This window comes from Palaemon carinicauda, chromosome 2 (assembly GCF_036898095.1).
Source record: "Palaemon carinicauda isolate YSFRI2023 chromosome 2, ASM3689809v2, whole genome shotgun sequence".
In the NCBI taxonomy this organism is placed as follows: Eukaryota; Metazoa; Arthropoda; class Malacostraca; order Decapoda; family Palaemonidae; genus Palaemon; species Palaemon carinicauda.
The window spans coordinates 186,587,387-186,601,868 of NC_090726.1; the positions used below are offsets into that span (position 1 = coordinate 186,587,387).

Sequence of the window (14,482 nt, forward strand, 5' to 3'; positions counted from 1 at the left end):
CATGGGGAGGATATGTTGTCTAAAGGTACTGTATGGTCATATGAGAACATTGATGAATTCAGTTGTCTTTCCTCCCCCTTCTTTGGAAGGAAGGGGGAGATACTTCTAAAGAAACTTTTTGCTAAGAAAAGTTGCTCAATCATGTGGCCCATCTGCATCCATCATCTAGTCAGGGAAATAACGGTGTGACTGCTGCACCCTAAGGAACTGGAAGAAAGATGAGTAAAAATGTTATTTTCATTAGTAAAATAAATTTTTGAATATACTTACCCGACGATCATGTAGCTGTCAACTCCGTTGCCCGACAGAAATCTACGGTCGGGATACGCCAGCGATCGCTATCCAGGTGGGGGTGTACACAACAGCGCCATCTGTGAGTAGGTACTCAAGTACTTCTTGTCAACAAGAACTCAATTTTCTCCTCGGTCCACTGGTTCTCTATGGGGAGGAAGGGCGGGTTCTTTAATTCATGATCGTCGGGTAAGTATATTCAAAAATTTATTTTACTAATGAAAATAACATTTTTCAATATTAATCTTACCCGACGATCATGTAGCTGATTCACACCCAGGGTGGTGGGTGGAGACCAGCATACATGTTAACAAAGAAGCTAAGTATCCCGTATTTCATTTTATCAGTTATTCAAAATAACAAACATAAAATAAATAAGTACCTGGTAAGGAAGTCGACTTGAACTATTACTCTGCCTTTTTTAAGTACGTCTTCCTTACTGAGCCTAGCGGTCCTCTTAGGATGCTGAACGACTCCTAGGTGCTGAAGTATAAAGGGCAGCAACCCATACTAAAGGACCTCATCACAACCTCTAACCTAGGCGCTTCTCAAGAAAGAATTTGACCACCCGCCAAATCAACCAGGATGCGGAAGGCTTCTTAGCCTTCCGTACAACCCAAAAAACAACAATAAAAAGTATTCAAGAGAAAGGTTAAAAAGGATATGGGATTATGGGAATGTAGTGGCTGAGCCCTCACCTACTACTGCACTCGCTGCTACGAATGGTCCCAGGGTGTAGCAGTTCTCGTAAAGAGACTGGACATCTTTGAGATAGAATGATGCGAACACTGACTTGCTTCTCCAATAGGTTGCATCCATAACACTCTGCAGAGAACGGTTCTGTTTGAAGGCCACTGAAGTAGCGACAGCTCTCACTTCATGTGTCCTTACCTTCAGCAAAGCAAGGTCTTCTTCCTTCAGATGAGAATGTGCTTCTCTAATCAGAAGCCTGATGTAGTAAGAAACTGCGTTCTTAGACATCGGTAGAGAAGGCTTCTTGATAGCACACCACAAAGCTTCTGATTGTCCTCGTAATGGCTTTGACCTTCTTAAATAGTACTTAAGAGCTCTTACTGGGCAAAGTACTCTCTCTAGTTCGTTCCCCACCAAGTTGGACAGGCTTGGGATCTCGAACGACTTAGGCCAAGGACGGGAAGGAAGCTCGTTTTTAGCCAAAAAACCGAGCTGCAAGGAACATGTAGCCGTTTCAGATGTAAAACCTATGTTCCTGCTGAAGGCGTGGATCTCACTTACTCTTTTAGCTGTTGCTAAGCACACGAGGAAAAGAGTTTTTAATGTGAGGTCCTTAAAAGAGGCTGATTGGATCGGTTCAAATCTTGATGACATTAGGAACCTTAAAACCACGTCTAGATTCCAGCCTGGAGTGGACAACCGACGTTCCTTTGAGGTCTCAAAAGACCTAAGGAGGTCCTGAAGATCTTTGTTGGTGGAAAGATCCAAGCCTCTGTGGCGGAATACCGCTGCCAACATACTTCTGTAACCCTTGATCGTAGGAGCTGATAGGGATCTTACGTTCCTTAGATGTAACAGGAAGTCAGCAATCTGGGTTACAGTGGTACTGGTTGAGGAAACTGCATTCGCCTTGCACCAGCTTCGGAAGACTTCCCATTTAGACTGATAGACTCTGAGAGTGGATGTCCTCCTTGCTCTGGCAATCGCTCTGGCTGCCTCCTTCGAAAAGCCTCTAGCTCTTGAGAGTCTTTCGATAGTCTGAAGGCAGTCAGACGAAGAGCGTGGAGGTTTGGGTGTACCTTCTTTACGTGAGGTTGACGCAGAAGGTCCACTCTTAGAGGAAGAGTCCTGGGAACGTCGACTAGCCATTGCAGTACCTCGGTGAACCATTCTCTCGCGGGCCAGAGGGGAGCAACCAACGTCAGCCGTGTCCCTTTGTGAGAGGCGAACTTCTGAAGTACCCTGTTGACAATCTTGAACGGCGGGAACGCATACAGGTCGAGATGGGACCAATCCAGCAGAAAGGCATCCACGTGAACTGCTGCTGGGTCTGGAATCGGAGAACAATACATCGGGAGCCTCTTGGTCATCGAGGTAGCGAATAGATCTATGGTTGGCTGACCCCACAGGGCCCATAGTCTGCTGCAAACATTCTTGTGAAGGGTCCACTCTGTGGGGATGACCTGACCCTTCCGGCTGAGGCGATCTGCCATGACATTCATATCGCCCTGAATGAACCTCGTTACCAGCGAAAGCTTTCGATCTTTTGACCAAATGAGGAGGTCCCTTGCGATCTCGAACAACTTCCTCGAATGAGTCCCTCCCTGCTTGGAGATGTAAGCCAAGGCTGTGGTGTTGTCGGAGTTCACCTCCACCACCTTGTTTAGCTGGAGGGACTTGAAGTTTATCAAGGCCAGATGAACTGCCAACAACTCCTTGCAATTGCTGTGAAGTGTCCTTTGCTCCTGATTCCATGTGCCCGAGCATTCCTGTCCGTCCAGTGTCGCACCCCAGCCCGTGTCCGATGCGTCCGAGAAGAGACGGTGGTCGGGGGTCTGAACAGCAAATGGTAGACCTTCCTTGAGAAGAATGCTGTTCTTCCACCACGTTAGAGTAGACCTCATCTCTTCGGAAACAGAGACCGCCTCTAGCGTCATGTCCTTTATCCAGTGAGCAGCTAGATGATACTGAAGGGGGCGGAGGTGGAGTCTCCCTAACTCGATGAATAGGGCCAGCGATGAAAGTGTCCCTGTTAGACTCATCCACTGCCTGACTGAACATCGGTTCCTTCTCAGCATGCTCTGGATGCATTCTAGGGCTTGATTGATCCTTGGGGCCGACGGAAAAGCCCGAAAAGCTCGACTCTGAATCTCCATACCGAGATAGACAATGGTCTGGGATGGGACGAGCTGGGACTTCTCTAAATTGACCAGGAGGCCCAGTTCCTTGGTCAGATCCATAGTCCATCTGAGATTCTCCAGACAGCGACGACTTGTTGGAGCTCTTAAAAGCCAGTCGTCTAAATAGAGGGAGGCTCTGATGTCTGCCAAGTGAAGGAATTTCGCAATATTCCTCATCAGTCTGGTAAACACAAGAGGTGCCGTGCTTAGGCCAAAGCACAGGGCTTGGAACTGGTACACAACCTTTCCAAAGACGAACCTTAGGAAAGGTTGGGAGTCTGGATGGATGGGGACGTGAAAGTACGCGTCTTTCAGGTCTAACGAGACCATCCAGTCCTCCTGCCTGACCGCTGCTAGGACCGACTTCGTCGTCTCCATTGTGAACGTCTGCTTGGTGACAAAAGCATTGAGAGCACTGACGTCCAGCACCGGTCTCCAACCTCCTGTCTTCTTCGCTACCAGGAAGAGACGGTTGTAGAAGCCCGGGGATTGATGGTCCCGGACTATGACTACCGCTTCCTTTTGTAGCAAGAGCGACACCTCTTGTTGCAACGCTAGCCTCTTGTCCTTCTCCTTGTAGTTGGGAGAGAGGTTGATGGGAGATGTAGCTAGAGGGGGACTGCGGCAGAACGGAATTCTGTATCCCTCCCTTAGCCACTTCACAGACTGAGCGTCTGCACCTCTGCTCTCCCAAGCTTGCCAGAAGGTCTTGAGTCTGGCCCCCACTGCTGTCTGGAGAGGAAGGAAGTCAGAACTTGCCTTTTGCGGACTTGGAACCCTTCTTGGATTTGCCACGGTAACTGTCGGCACGGGTACCTCCTCTGCTGGAGGTTCTACCACGAAAGGGCGGGATGAACCGAGTAGCAGGAGTGTCTACTGCTGCAGGGCGGAAGGGTCTAGGCACGGAAGGTAAGGGTTTAGCCTTACGTGCAGAAGATGCCATCAGATCATGGGTATCCTTCTGGATGAGAGAGGCAGCCATCCCCTTAATCAGCTCCTCCGGAAACAGACACTTGGAGAGAGGAGCGAACAACAACTCTGACCTCTGGCAAGGAGTGATACCAGCCGATAAGAAGGAGCAAAGATGTTCTCTCTTCTTGAGCACTCCTGACACGTACGAAGCCGCAAGTTCACCGGACCCATCCCGAATGGCTTTGTCCATGCAAGACATGATCAGCATGGCAGAGTCCCTGTCTGAAGGGGAAGTCTTCCTGCTTAAGGCTCCCAAACACCAATCGAGGAAGTTGAAGATCTCGAAGGCACGAAAGACTCCCTTCAACAGATGATCCATATCAGAAAAGGACCAGCAGATCTTCGATCGTCTCATAGCCAACCTGCGGGGAGAGTCAACCAGACTTGAGAAGTCGCCCTGGGCAGAGGCAGGAACTCCCAAGCCGGGTTCCTCTCCCGTGGCATACCAGACGCTCGACTTGGAAGCAAGCTTGGTAGGCGGAAAGATGAATGCAGTCTTCCCCAGTTGCTTCTTGGAATGCAACCATTCTCCCATAACCCTCAAAGCTCTCTTAGATGAACGTGCGAGAACGAGCTTGGTGAAGGCAGGCGCAGCAGACTGCATGCCCAGAGCAAACTCGGAGGGAGGAGAGCGAGGGGTTGCAGACACAAACTGCTCAGGATACAAGTCCCTGAACAAGGCAAGGACTTTACGAAAGTCTAAGGAGTGAGGCGTAGACTTGGGCCCTTCAAAGTCAGAGTGCGGCTCATCCAAGTGTGCAGCTTCGTCATCCGATACTCCATCATCCGAAAGCTGAGTAGGAAGTGGCAAAGGTAGAGCAGAAAGCTGAACGGCTGAATCCGGCAGAACGGGTGCATGCGTAACTGCAGATCCAACATCATGCCGCTGCTGGTCTGTCTGCGAGCTGGCAACAACAAAAGCAGAGTGTTGGTGCGTGGGAGGGTCTGCGGTGGGTAGCAGAGCATGCTGTATGGTATGCGGAGCATGCTGTATGGTATGCGGCGCATGCCGCATGGGTTGCGGAGAAAGCTGCATAGTGCTGGAACCCGGCAGCTCTACAGCAGCAAGAACATGCGTCTGGCAGGGAGGACTGCGCATCGGTGGTGGAGCTCTCACAGGTGGAGTGTGGGAGCAGGCAGCCGCAGTATCTGCTGAGCGCACAACCTCGGCGGGTTGTAGGTTAACAGGAGCAGTGTTAACCTTCTCAGCATGATACTCCTGCATGAATGCCGCAAGCTGAGACTGCATAGTCTGCAGCATGGACCACTTAGGGTCTACCGTGGTTGGAGCAACAACAGACGGAGCAGAGGCCTGTTGTGGAACCACTCTACCTCTCTTGGGAGGTGTGCAGTCATCAGATGACTGCAGCGAGTCCGAACTGACCCAGTGGCTACACCTGGGCCGTTGGACTCGCTCGGAAGGGACCTTACGTTTGAGCGGTCGTGAGACCTTGTTCCATCGTTTCCTCCTGGAAACTTCTTCCACAGACGAGGAATGTAAGGGCTCATTCGTCTGTTTGTGGATGGGACGATCTTGAACAGATACGTCCGCAACCACTGAGGATACATCCGTGCGCCGATCAAGGCCTGCCGAACCCTTTGGTCCTTCGACATTGCTTCTCCCCTGGGCTTGGGAGCTTGCAAGAGGTCCCGGACTGGGAGGACGACTGGCACGCACAGATGTACCCTCATGCGCAACACTGACACTGACACTTTTCACATCACTAGCACTAACACTTCCCACTGCACTTTTCGCTTTCAGCTCTCTGACATCTGCCAAGAGCTGATTACGGTCATTAGCCAATGACTCCACTCGGTCACCTAGAGCCTGAATGGCACGCAACATATCCGCCATGGATGGCTGAGCACTAGTAGCAGGTTCGGGAGTCACCACCACAGGGGAAGGAAAAGGTTGAGGGGCATGGGGAGAGGAAAAATCCACAGAGCGAGAAGAACTCCTCCTGATTCTCTCCTTCTCTAACCTACGTGCATTTTTGAGGAATTCGTTAAAATCGAATTCCGAAAGCCCAGCACATTCCCCACATCGATCTTCCAATTGACAGGTTTTACCCCTACAATTGAAACAAACGGTGTGAGGATCTAAAGAGGCCTTCGGAAGACGCCTAGCACAAGTCCTAACACTACACTGCCTGTATTTAGGGACTTGAGACTGGTCAGACATCTTGAATTTAGAAGTAGTCAAGTGGGAATTCCCAATCCTGCAAAGTTCGTTAACAATTAATCCAAATTAATTCCAAAAGCTTGCTAAGCTAATGATAAAGCTTCCTGAATAGCGAAGGCTAAACTCTAGAGTAAATACATCACCAAATCGTGAACAACAACTCCAGAATCAACAGCGTATCCAAGTAGGTCTTGCCGGCGGCACGACAGAGGAAAAATTGAGTTCTTGTTGACAAGAAGTACTTGAGTACCTACTCACAGATGGCGCTGTTGTGTACACCCCCACCTGGATAGCGATCGCTGGCGTATCCCGACCGTAGATTTCTGTCGGGCAACGGAGTTGACAGCTACATGATCGTCGGGTAAGATTAATATTGAAAATTATATTTTAATTATAAAATAAATTTTTGAATATACTTACCCGGTGAATATATAATAGCTGAGCCTCCGGCGGCTCGACAGAAAAACACACAAAAACTCGCGAGCGATCGCTATGAAGGTTGCGGGTGTGCCCACTAGCGCCAACTATCGGCCAGATACCGCATATACATGTAAACAGACCCAATTTTTCTCATCCCGCTGGGTCTCTATTGGGGAGGAAGGGGGGGCCTTTAATTTATATATTCACCGGGTAAGTATATTCAAAAATTTATTTTATAATTAAAATATCATTTTTAAATATTTAACTTAGCCGGTGAATATATAATAGCTGATTCACACCCATGGTGGTGAGTAGAGGCCAGAGTTAATTAAGTTTACAGCGTATATGCTTAGAGTTTTTGACAGTTATATCATAACAAAACCCAAATATATAAAGGTACCTGGTAAGGAAGTTGACTTAGACGATTACTCTGCCTTATTAGTCTGTCTTCCTCACGAAGCCCAGTGATCCTCTTAGGATGCTGAAAGACTCCCAGGAGTTGAAGTATTAAGGGCTGCAACCCATACAACAGGACCTCATCAAACCCCTAATCTGGGCGCTCTCAAGAAATGACTTTGACCACCCGCCAAATCAACCAGGATGCGAAAGGCTTCTTAGCCTTCCGTACAACCCAAAAAACAATATTAAAAACATTTCAAGAGACAGATTAAAAAGGATATTGGAATTAGGGTAATGTAGTGGTAGAACCCTCACCCACTACTGCACTCGCTGCAACGAATGGACCCAGTGTGTAGCAGTCCTCGTAAAGAGTCTGGACATCTTTTAAGTAAAATGACGCGAACACTGACTTGCTTCTCCAAAAAGTCACGTCCATAATACTTTGCAGAGATTTATTTTGCTTGAAGGCCACGGAGGTTGCTATAGCTCTAACTTCGTGCGTCTTAACCTTAAGCAAACATCGGTCTTTCTCATTCAAGTGAGAATGAGCTTCTCGTATTAAAAATTTGATAAAATATGACAAAGCATTCTTTGACATAGGCAATGATGGTTTCTTAACTGAGCACCATAATGCCTCAGATTTACCTCGTAATGACTTAGTACGAGCTAAATAGAACTTAAGAGCTCTAACAGGACATAATACTCTTTCCAGTTCGTTGCCTACGATCTCTGATAAGCAAGGAATATCAAAAGATTTAGGCCAAGGAGGAGAAGGCAGTTCAATTTTTGGCCAGGAAACCAAGTTGAAGTGAACAAGTGGCTTTTTCTGTAGAAAAGCCGATGTTCTTACTGAAGGCATGAAGTTCACTGACCCTTTTAGCCGAAGCCAAGCACACTAGGAAAAGTGTCTTGAGGGTGAGATCCTTCAGGGAGGCTGAATGTAATGGCTCAAACCTGTCTGACATGAGGAACCTTAGGACCACGTCTAAGTTCCATCCAGGAGTTGCCAAACGACGTTCCTTAGAGGTTTCAAAAGACTTAAGGAGATCTTGGAGATCTTTATTGTTGGAAAGATCTAAGCCTCTATGTCGAAAGACCGAAGCCAACATGCTCCTGTAGCCCTTAATCGTGGGAGCTGAAAGGGAGCGAACCTTTCTCAGATGTAAAAGAAAATCTGCGATTTGGGCTACAGAGGTACTGGACGAGGACACAGATGCTGACTTGCACCAGTCTCGAAAGACTTCCCACTTCGACTGGTATACTCTAATGGTGGAAGCTCTCCTCGCTCTTGCAATCGCACTGGCTGCCTCCTTCGAAAAGCCTCGAGCTCTTGAGAGTCTTTCGATAGTCTGAAGGAAGTCAGACGAAGAGCGGGGAGGCTTTGATGGACATTCTTTACGTGGGGCTGACGTAACAGATCTACCCTTAGAGGAAGACTTCTTGGAAAGTCTACCAGCCATTGAAGTACCTCGGTGAACCACTCTCTCGCGGGCCAGAGGGTAGCAACCAACGTCAACCTTGTCCCTTCGTGAGAGGCGAACTTCTGCAGTACCTTGTTGACTATCTTGAATGGTGGGAATGCATATAAGTCCAGAAGAGACCAATCCAGTAGAAACGCGTCTGTGTGGATTGCTTCTGTATCTAGGCTGGAGAGCAATAGATTGGTAACCTTTTGGTCAACGAGGAGGCAAAGAGGTCTATGGTGGGTTGACCCCAAGTAGCCCAAAGACTCTTGCCCACGTCCTTGTGGAGGGTCCATTCCGTGGGTATCACCTGACCCCTCCGACTGAGACAGTCTGCCAAGACGTTCAAGTCCCCCTGGATGAATCTCGTCAACAGGGAGATGCCTCGATTTCTTGACCATAAGAGAAGGTTCCTTGCGATCTCGAGCAGCGTGAAGGAGTGTGTGCCTCCTTGCTTGGAGATGTACGCCAAAGTTGTGGTGTTGTCTGAGTTGACCTCTACCACTTAGTTTCGAAGAAGCTTTCGAATATCATCAAGGCCAAGTGGACTGCTAATAGCTCCTTGCCGTTGATGTGCATGCTCTTCTGACTTGAGGTCCACAGACCCGAGCATTCCCGACCGTCCAGGGTCGCAACCCCAACCCAAATCCGACGCGTCTGAGAACAACACGTGGTTTGGGTTCTTGACTGCTAGGGATAGTCCCTCTCTCAGACTGATATTGCTGTCCCACCATTTCAGGCATGCCTTTACTGGTTCGGAGACTGGGAATGATACCGTCTCTAACGTCTTGTCCTAGTTCCAGTGAGAGGCTAGATGGAACCGGAGAGGCAGAAGGTGTAGTCTCCCTAGTGAGACAAACTGCTCCAGGGATGAGAGAGTCCCTACGAGACTGTTCCAACTCCTGACTGAACAAACGTTCTCTTTTCAGCATTAGTTGGACTTCGAGCAGGGCTTGTTCTATTCGGGTGGCAGACGGAAAAGCCCGAAAAAAACTGGACTGCGAATCTCCATCCCCAAATATAGAATAATCTGGGATGGGATCAGTTGGGACTTTTAGGTTGACCAAAAGTCCCAACTCCCTGGCCAGACTCAACGTCCAATGTAGATCCTGCAGACAGCGAAGACTGGACGATGCTCTGAGAAGCCAGTCGTCCAAGTACAGGGAGGCTCGGATCCCCGATAGATGGAGGGAATTTGCCACATTCCTCATGAGCCTCGTAAACACGAGAGAAGCAGGACTGAGGCCAAAGCCCAGGGCTCGAAACTGGTACCCCACATTCCTGTAAACAAACCTCAGAAACGGTTGGGAATCTGGGTGTATAGGAATGTGGAAATATGCCTCCTGAAGGTCGAGAGAGACCATCCAGTCGCCTTCCATTAATGCTGTCAAGACAGCCTGGTAGACTTCATCGTGAAGTTTGTCTTGACAATGAACACATTGAGCGCACTTGCCTCTTACGTACTCCTGCAGTGAACATGGCTGCCAGATCATTGGAGCCATCCCTGAGGGACTTGTTCCTGCAGAGAACGTGGCTGTCAGATCATTGGAGCCATCCCTGTCGAGCCGCCGGAGGCTCAGCTATTATATATTCACCGGCTAAGTTAAATATTTAAAAATGCCAGTGATACTAATTTTCATTCTAGACTTTACAGCACAACCGCTATCTTGGACAAGATGATTCTTGTCCAGTGGAGGAGCTAGGTTTGTTACATGATCTGTTGAGCCAATACCACCAGTTCTATGAAAAAGGTATCCAAGGAACATGTGGGAAATCCTTTAGGTAATGACTAGCAAGGTCGTCTGTTGCTAACAGATTACTGTCTTCACAAATTTGCCTCTGACAGGTTTTCCCTGAGAGCTAAGGTAGATCCTATATTCCGGCGACATGTGATTGAATCGAGAGTGGTCCTCTCATCTCCTTGTGGGAGCATTTGTATGATTTTTGCACGGAGACAGAAAGAAAACAGAGTTTTAGGATCTTTTCCCTTATTCCCTCCTTATTGAAGGAAGAGCCATAGTGCTTCTACCCCAAACTGGAAAGTAAGTCTTTCTGACCCCAATAATTCCCTTTACAGGGAAGAGATGACGAAGGATTGAAGTCATGGTCCTCTCTAGTCACCTTTGTAGGGAAGAGATAAAAAAGGACTGAAGTTATGGCCAGCTAGATTCTAGGACCTGGCCACAAATTCCTAAACCGAGGCAATAAAGATCTTCTATCCAGTGACACAGAAAAAGATACACCATTTTCCGACTCGCTTTGTCAAGGCTACCACGGGCTCGAGCAGGTCCATTTAAGAGACCTAAAGACTCGTGAAATACTCCATGCGGGTTGAGCTTTCAGGAGTCCGGTCAATTCTCAGGAAGATTTCATGTCTGAATCCAAGTTAGAAACTTGATTCATGGGCTAAGCTGTATATTGAGCTGCATATTTACCCCTGAAATTGAAAAGCTTTCCTGACGAAGGAAGAGAGACAGACAGCTAATCTGAGTGCCAATTGGTGTGTGATTGCTTGAGAGCAATCAGGATCACTCTCAATCTTGAATAAGCGGCGAAACATGGATAAGAGGGGCTGATAGGCATAAGTGTCCAGGATTCACCGAGATGTTGGAAGGCATAAGTGTCCAGGATTCACCGAGATGTTGGAAGGCACAAGTGTCCAGGATTCACCGAGATGTTGGAAGGCATAAGTGTTCAGGATTCACGGAGATGTTGGAAGGCATCTTTGAACATTGCCGACAGTCTAGGATTAGTAGAATCCCAAAGTTCTTGTTCTACTACAATGTAAGCAGATCAAACAATGGTGAGAAACACAGCCTTTCCACCACAAAATTATGTAGGGATAAACCCATGTCATAGTAGTCCTCAGCAATACCAGTCTTCAAATAGGTTTTTAATGGGAGAGAGAGACAACACGTCTTCCCTCTACCAAGCCAAAAGTAAAAGTGGATAAATATGACTACAGTATCTGAGTGCGTGATCTGATTGGTTGGTATACCCACCACTAACTAGCGGCAGATTGTTTACCTTGTGTAAAAAGTTTAGGGCTAATTTTCCAGCTATGCTGGAACAATATATCCATAGTAAAGAGCTAATGGTTTGTATTTGTGTAAGAACAAATCACTTTTTAAATAAAAAAAAAAGGTACTTGGGGTAAATAAGTTAAAAGAGACTGTCATCAGATTTTTTAATGTAACTTAAGGATTGCCCTGACTATATATAACAAAAATAGACTCTCTAAATGGCATACATCTAAGCTTATTTGTGGGAGTTTGGTAAAATAGTTTATGACAATAACAACATGATATTTGAATATTTTTCAAAGTAATTGGTGCAGACAAAGGACTAGTCAAGGGGGAAAAGTATTATGCCATTGAAAAAATAAAGTTGAAAAAAAATTAATAAAATTACGTACTTTGGGTCTCTGTGCTTAAAACATCTGCCAAGTAAGCTTTTTAAATGATCAGGTCCTGAAAAATTTCCGGGTGACATCCTTAATTGAAGTAAAGATTCTGGTTTAGGATCAAGGCCATTCAAATTACTGTTGAAAAATAGGAAAAAAATATATGTAAACCAATAAGAGTTACTCATCCAGGTTTGCGATAAGCATAAAACATCACATCATAATTATGTCTATAAATATTTCAAAATTTTTATCCAAGTAGCATAATATAAATAATCAACCTATCATATGTAACTCAACATTTAAGAAGTCACATCACATGGGAATGTGCAAGAAATCTGCAATAGTGGGATCCAAAACATAAGAATATCATAATAAACTATATAAAAATAAAAATTTGAACGAAACTGATCTACTCACAGCCAAATCTGTTTTACCTATCAAAGGGGAAAATTAGTTAAGTCTCAGTTGCGGTAGAGGAAATGATTAATGAAATGGTTTTTATTACCCATGGCTCAAAGTGTCTTTTAAAAAATTTATGGGGTGTATGTATGATAGTGGCCACCTGTATGTATTATTATGTCTAACTTAGAATACGGCAGTGTAAGGGGAGTCGCAGTGGGGCGTTAGCCCCCCGTTAGTAAGTAGGTAAGGACACAGCTTATAGGTTAGGAGGGAAATTTTAGGTTAGTTGATGTCCATTATTAATGAATGCGTGGGGAACTGGCCACAGATATACAAAGGCTCCAAATAAACAGTGCAATATAGTCAGAAATAGTAAGAACACCGGCACCATTTACTGGTCTTTGAATTGCAAACACAGGGAATTTGGATGCTTACCAGTATAATAGGGTGTAGCTGCAGTGAATCTATTATTCTACATTTTTACCTGGGATCCTTTGTATATCAACGGCCAGTTCCTCACGTATTTATTAAAAATGGACATCAACTAACCTAAACTTTTCCCCCTAACCTAACCTATAAGACATGTCCCTATCTACTTACTTAACGGGGAGGGGGCGGCTAACGGCCCCCTGTTACCCCCCTTACACTGCCGTATTTCAAGTTAGACATAATAATACATACATACACTCCTTTACCTGATATTTAGTGAAACATGGAACAAGGTATAATAGATCTAACCTAATAGATTAGGTCAGGTCGGAAAGGGTTCAAGGTACCCCCCAACTATCTCACAAACATTGATCAGCGTTAATACCAAAATAACATCTTTGGATTATTATCTATATGATTAAAATAAAGTTTATAACGATCACCTCACTTACTTATATCCATTATTGGGCAGTTCATTCACCACTTTGAGGGGAACCATATTAGAGCAGACTGTCTTTACAGTGAGAGCCCATATGACGTGTAACGTTAATGAATTCATTCTCGTAGTTTGACAGCTGTTCTCTTGCTAAAACTGCCAAGATAATAAGATTTTTTCACGATGATTAATATTCTAATCCACCATTGGTTTAGCTGAAAATATTATTAGGAGAATTTAGTTGAAATACTAGAACGAGAATTTGTTTACAAGTAGGATTCCAATTTCCAAATAGCCAAGTGTCAGAATTTATAGTAGACTTGTTAACCGAAGAAATCAATCTTTACAACGGCTCCTACTTTCCTTCACGATTCTACTTTGTGGGTTTATTATTATTATTATTATTATTATTATTATTATTATTATTATTATTATTATTATTATTATTATTATTATTATTACTTACTTACTTACTTACTTACTAAGCTACAACCCCAACTGGAAAAGCAGGATGCTATAAGCTCAAGGGGTCCAAGAGGGAACATAGCCCAGTGGGGGAAAAAAATAGGGAAATAGATAAACTACATGAGAAGTAATAAACAATAAAACAAAATATCTTGAGAACAGTAACAACATTAAAAAGAATCTTTCATATATAAACTATAAAAACTTTAAAAAAAAACAAGGGGAGGAGAACTAAGAAAGGATAGTGTGCCCGAGTGTACCCTCAAGCAAGAGAACTCTACCCAAGACAGTGGAAGACCATGATACAGAAACTATGTCATTACTCAAGACTAGAGAACAGTGGTTTGATTTGGGGGTGTCCTTCTCCTAGAAAAGCTGCGTACTATAGCTAAAGAGTCTCTTCTATCCTTACAAAGAGGAAAGTAGCCATTGAACAATTACAGTGCACTAGTTAACATCTTGAGCGAAGAAGAATTGTTTATTAGCCTCAGTGTTGTCAGGTGTATGAGGACAGAAGAGAGTGCGGAAAGAATAGGCCAGACTATTCGGTGTATGGGTAGGCAACTGGAAAATGAGCCGTAACCAGAGAGAAGGATCCAATATAGTTATTAATATCCATGTCTTTCATGCATATCTTAGTCTCATTCAAGAATAATATTCATCTCTTTCTTTTCTTCAGAGCTTTTCTTTAACCATTCACCCCACACCTTCAATCCTTTTCATGGATTTTTACCTTCCTCCTGC

General features: G+C 45.4%; 1 protein-coding gene across 3 annotated transcripts in view; it reads right to left on the reverse strand.

Moving 5' to 3' along the window:
* Nucleotides 1-14,482, reverse strand: part of LOC137622456 (N-acetylglucosamine-1-phosphotransferase subunit gamma-like) — a 94,809-nt gene that overhangs the window by 68,107 nt on the left and 12,220 nt on the right. For 2 of the 3 annotated variants that reach the window (XM_068353069.1, XM_068353062.1), the window contains exons 1-2: nucleotides 13,290-13,551; nucleotides 12,016-12,141 (exon numbers count right to left, since the gene is read on the reverse strand). In XM_068353069.1, coding sequence (XP_068209170.1) covers nucleotides 12,016-12,141; nucleotides 13,290-13,396 — 233 coding nt within the window. In that variant the 5' untranslated portion in view covers nucleotides 13,397-13,551. Of the gene's footprint in view, nucleotides 1-12,015; nucleotides 12,142-13,289; nucleotides 13,552-14,482 lie in introns of those variants that run through there. The other variant, XM_068353076.1, reaches the window with a different exon arrangement.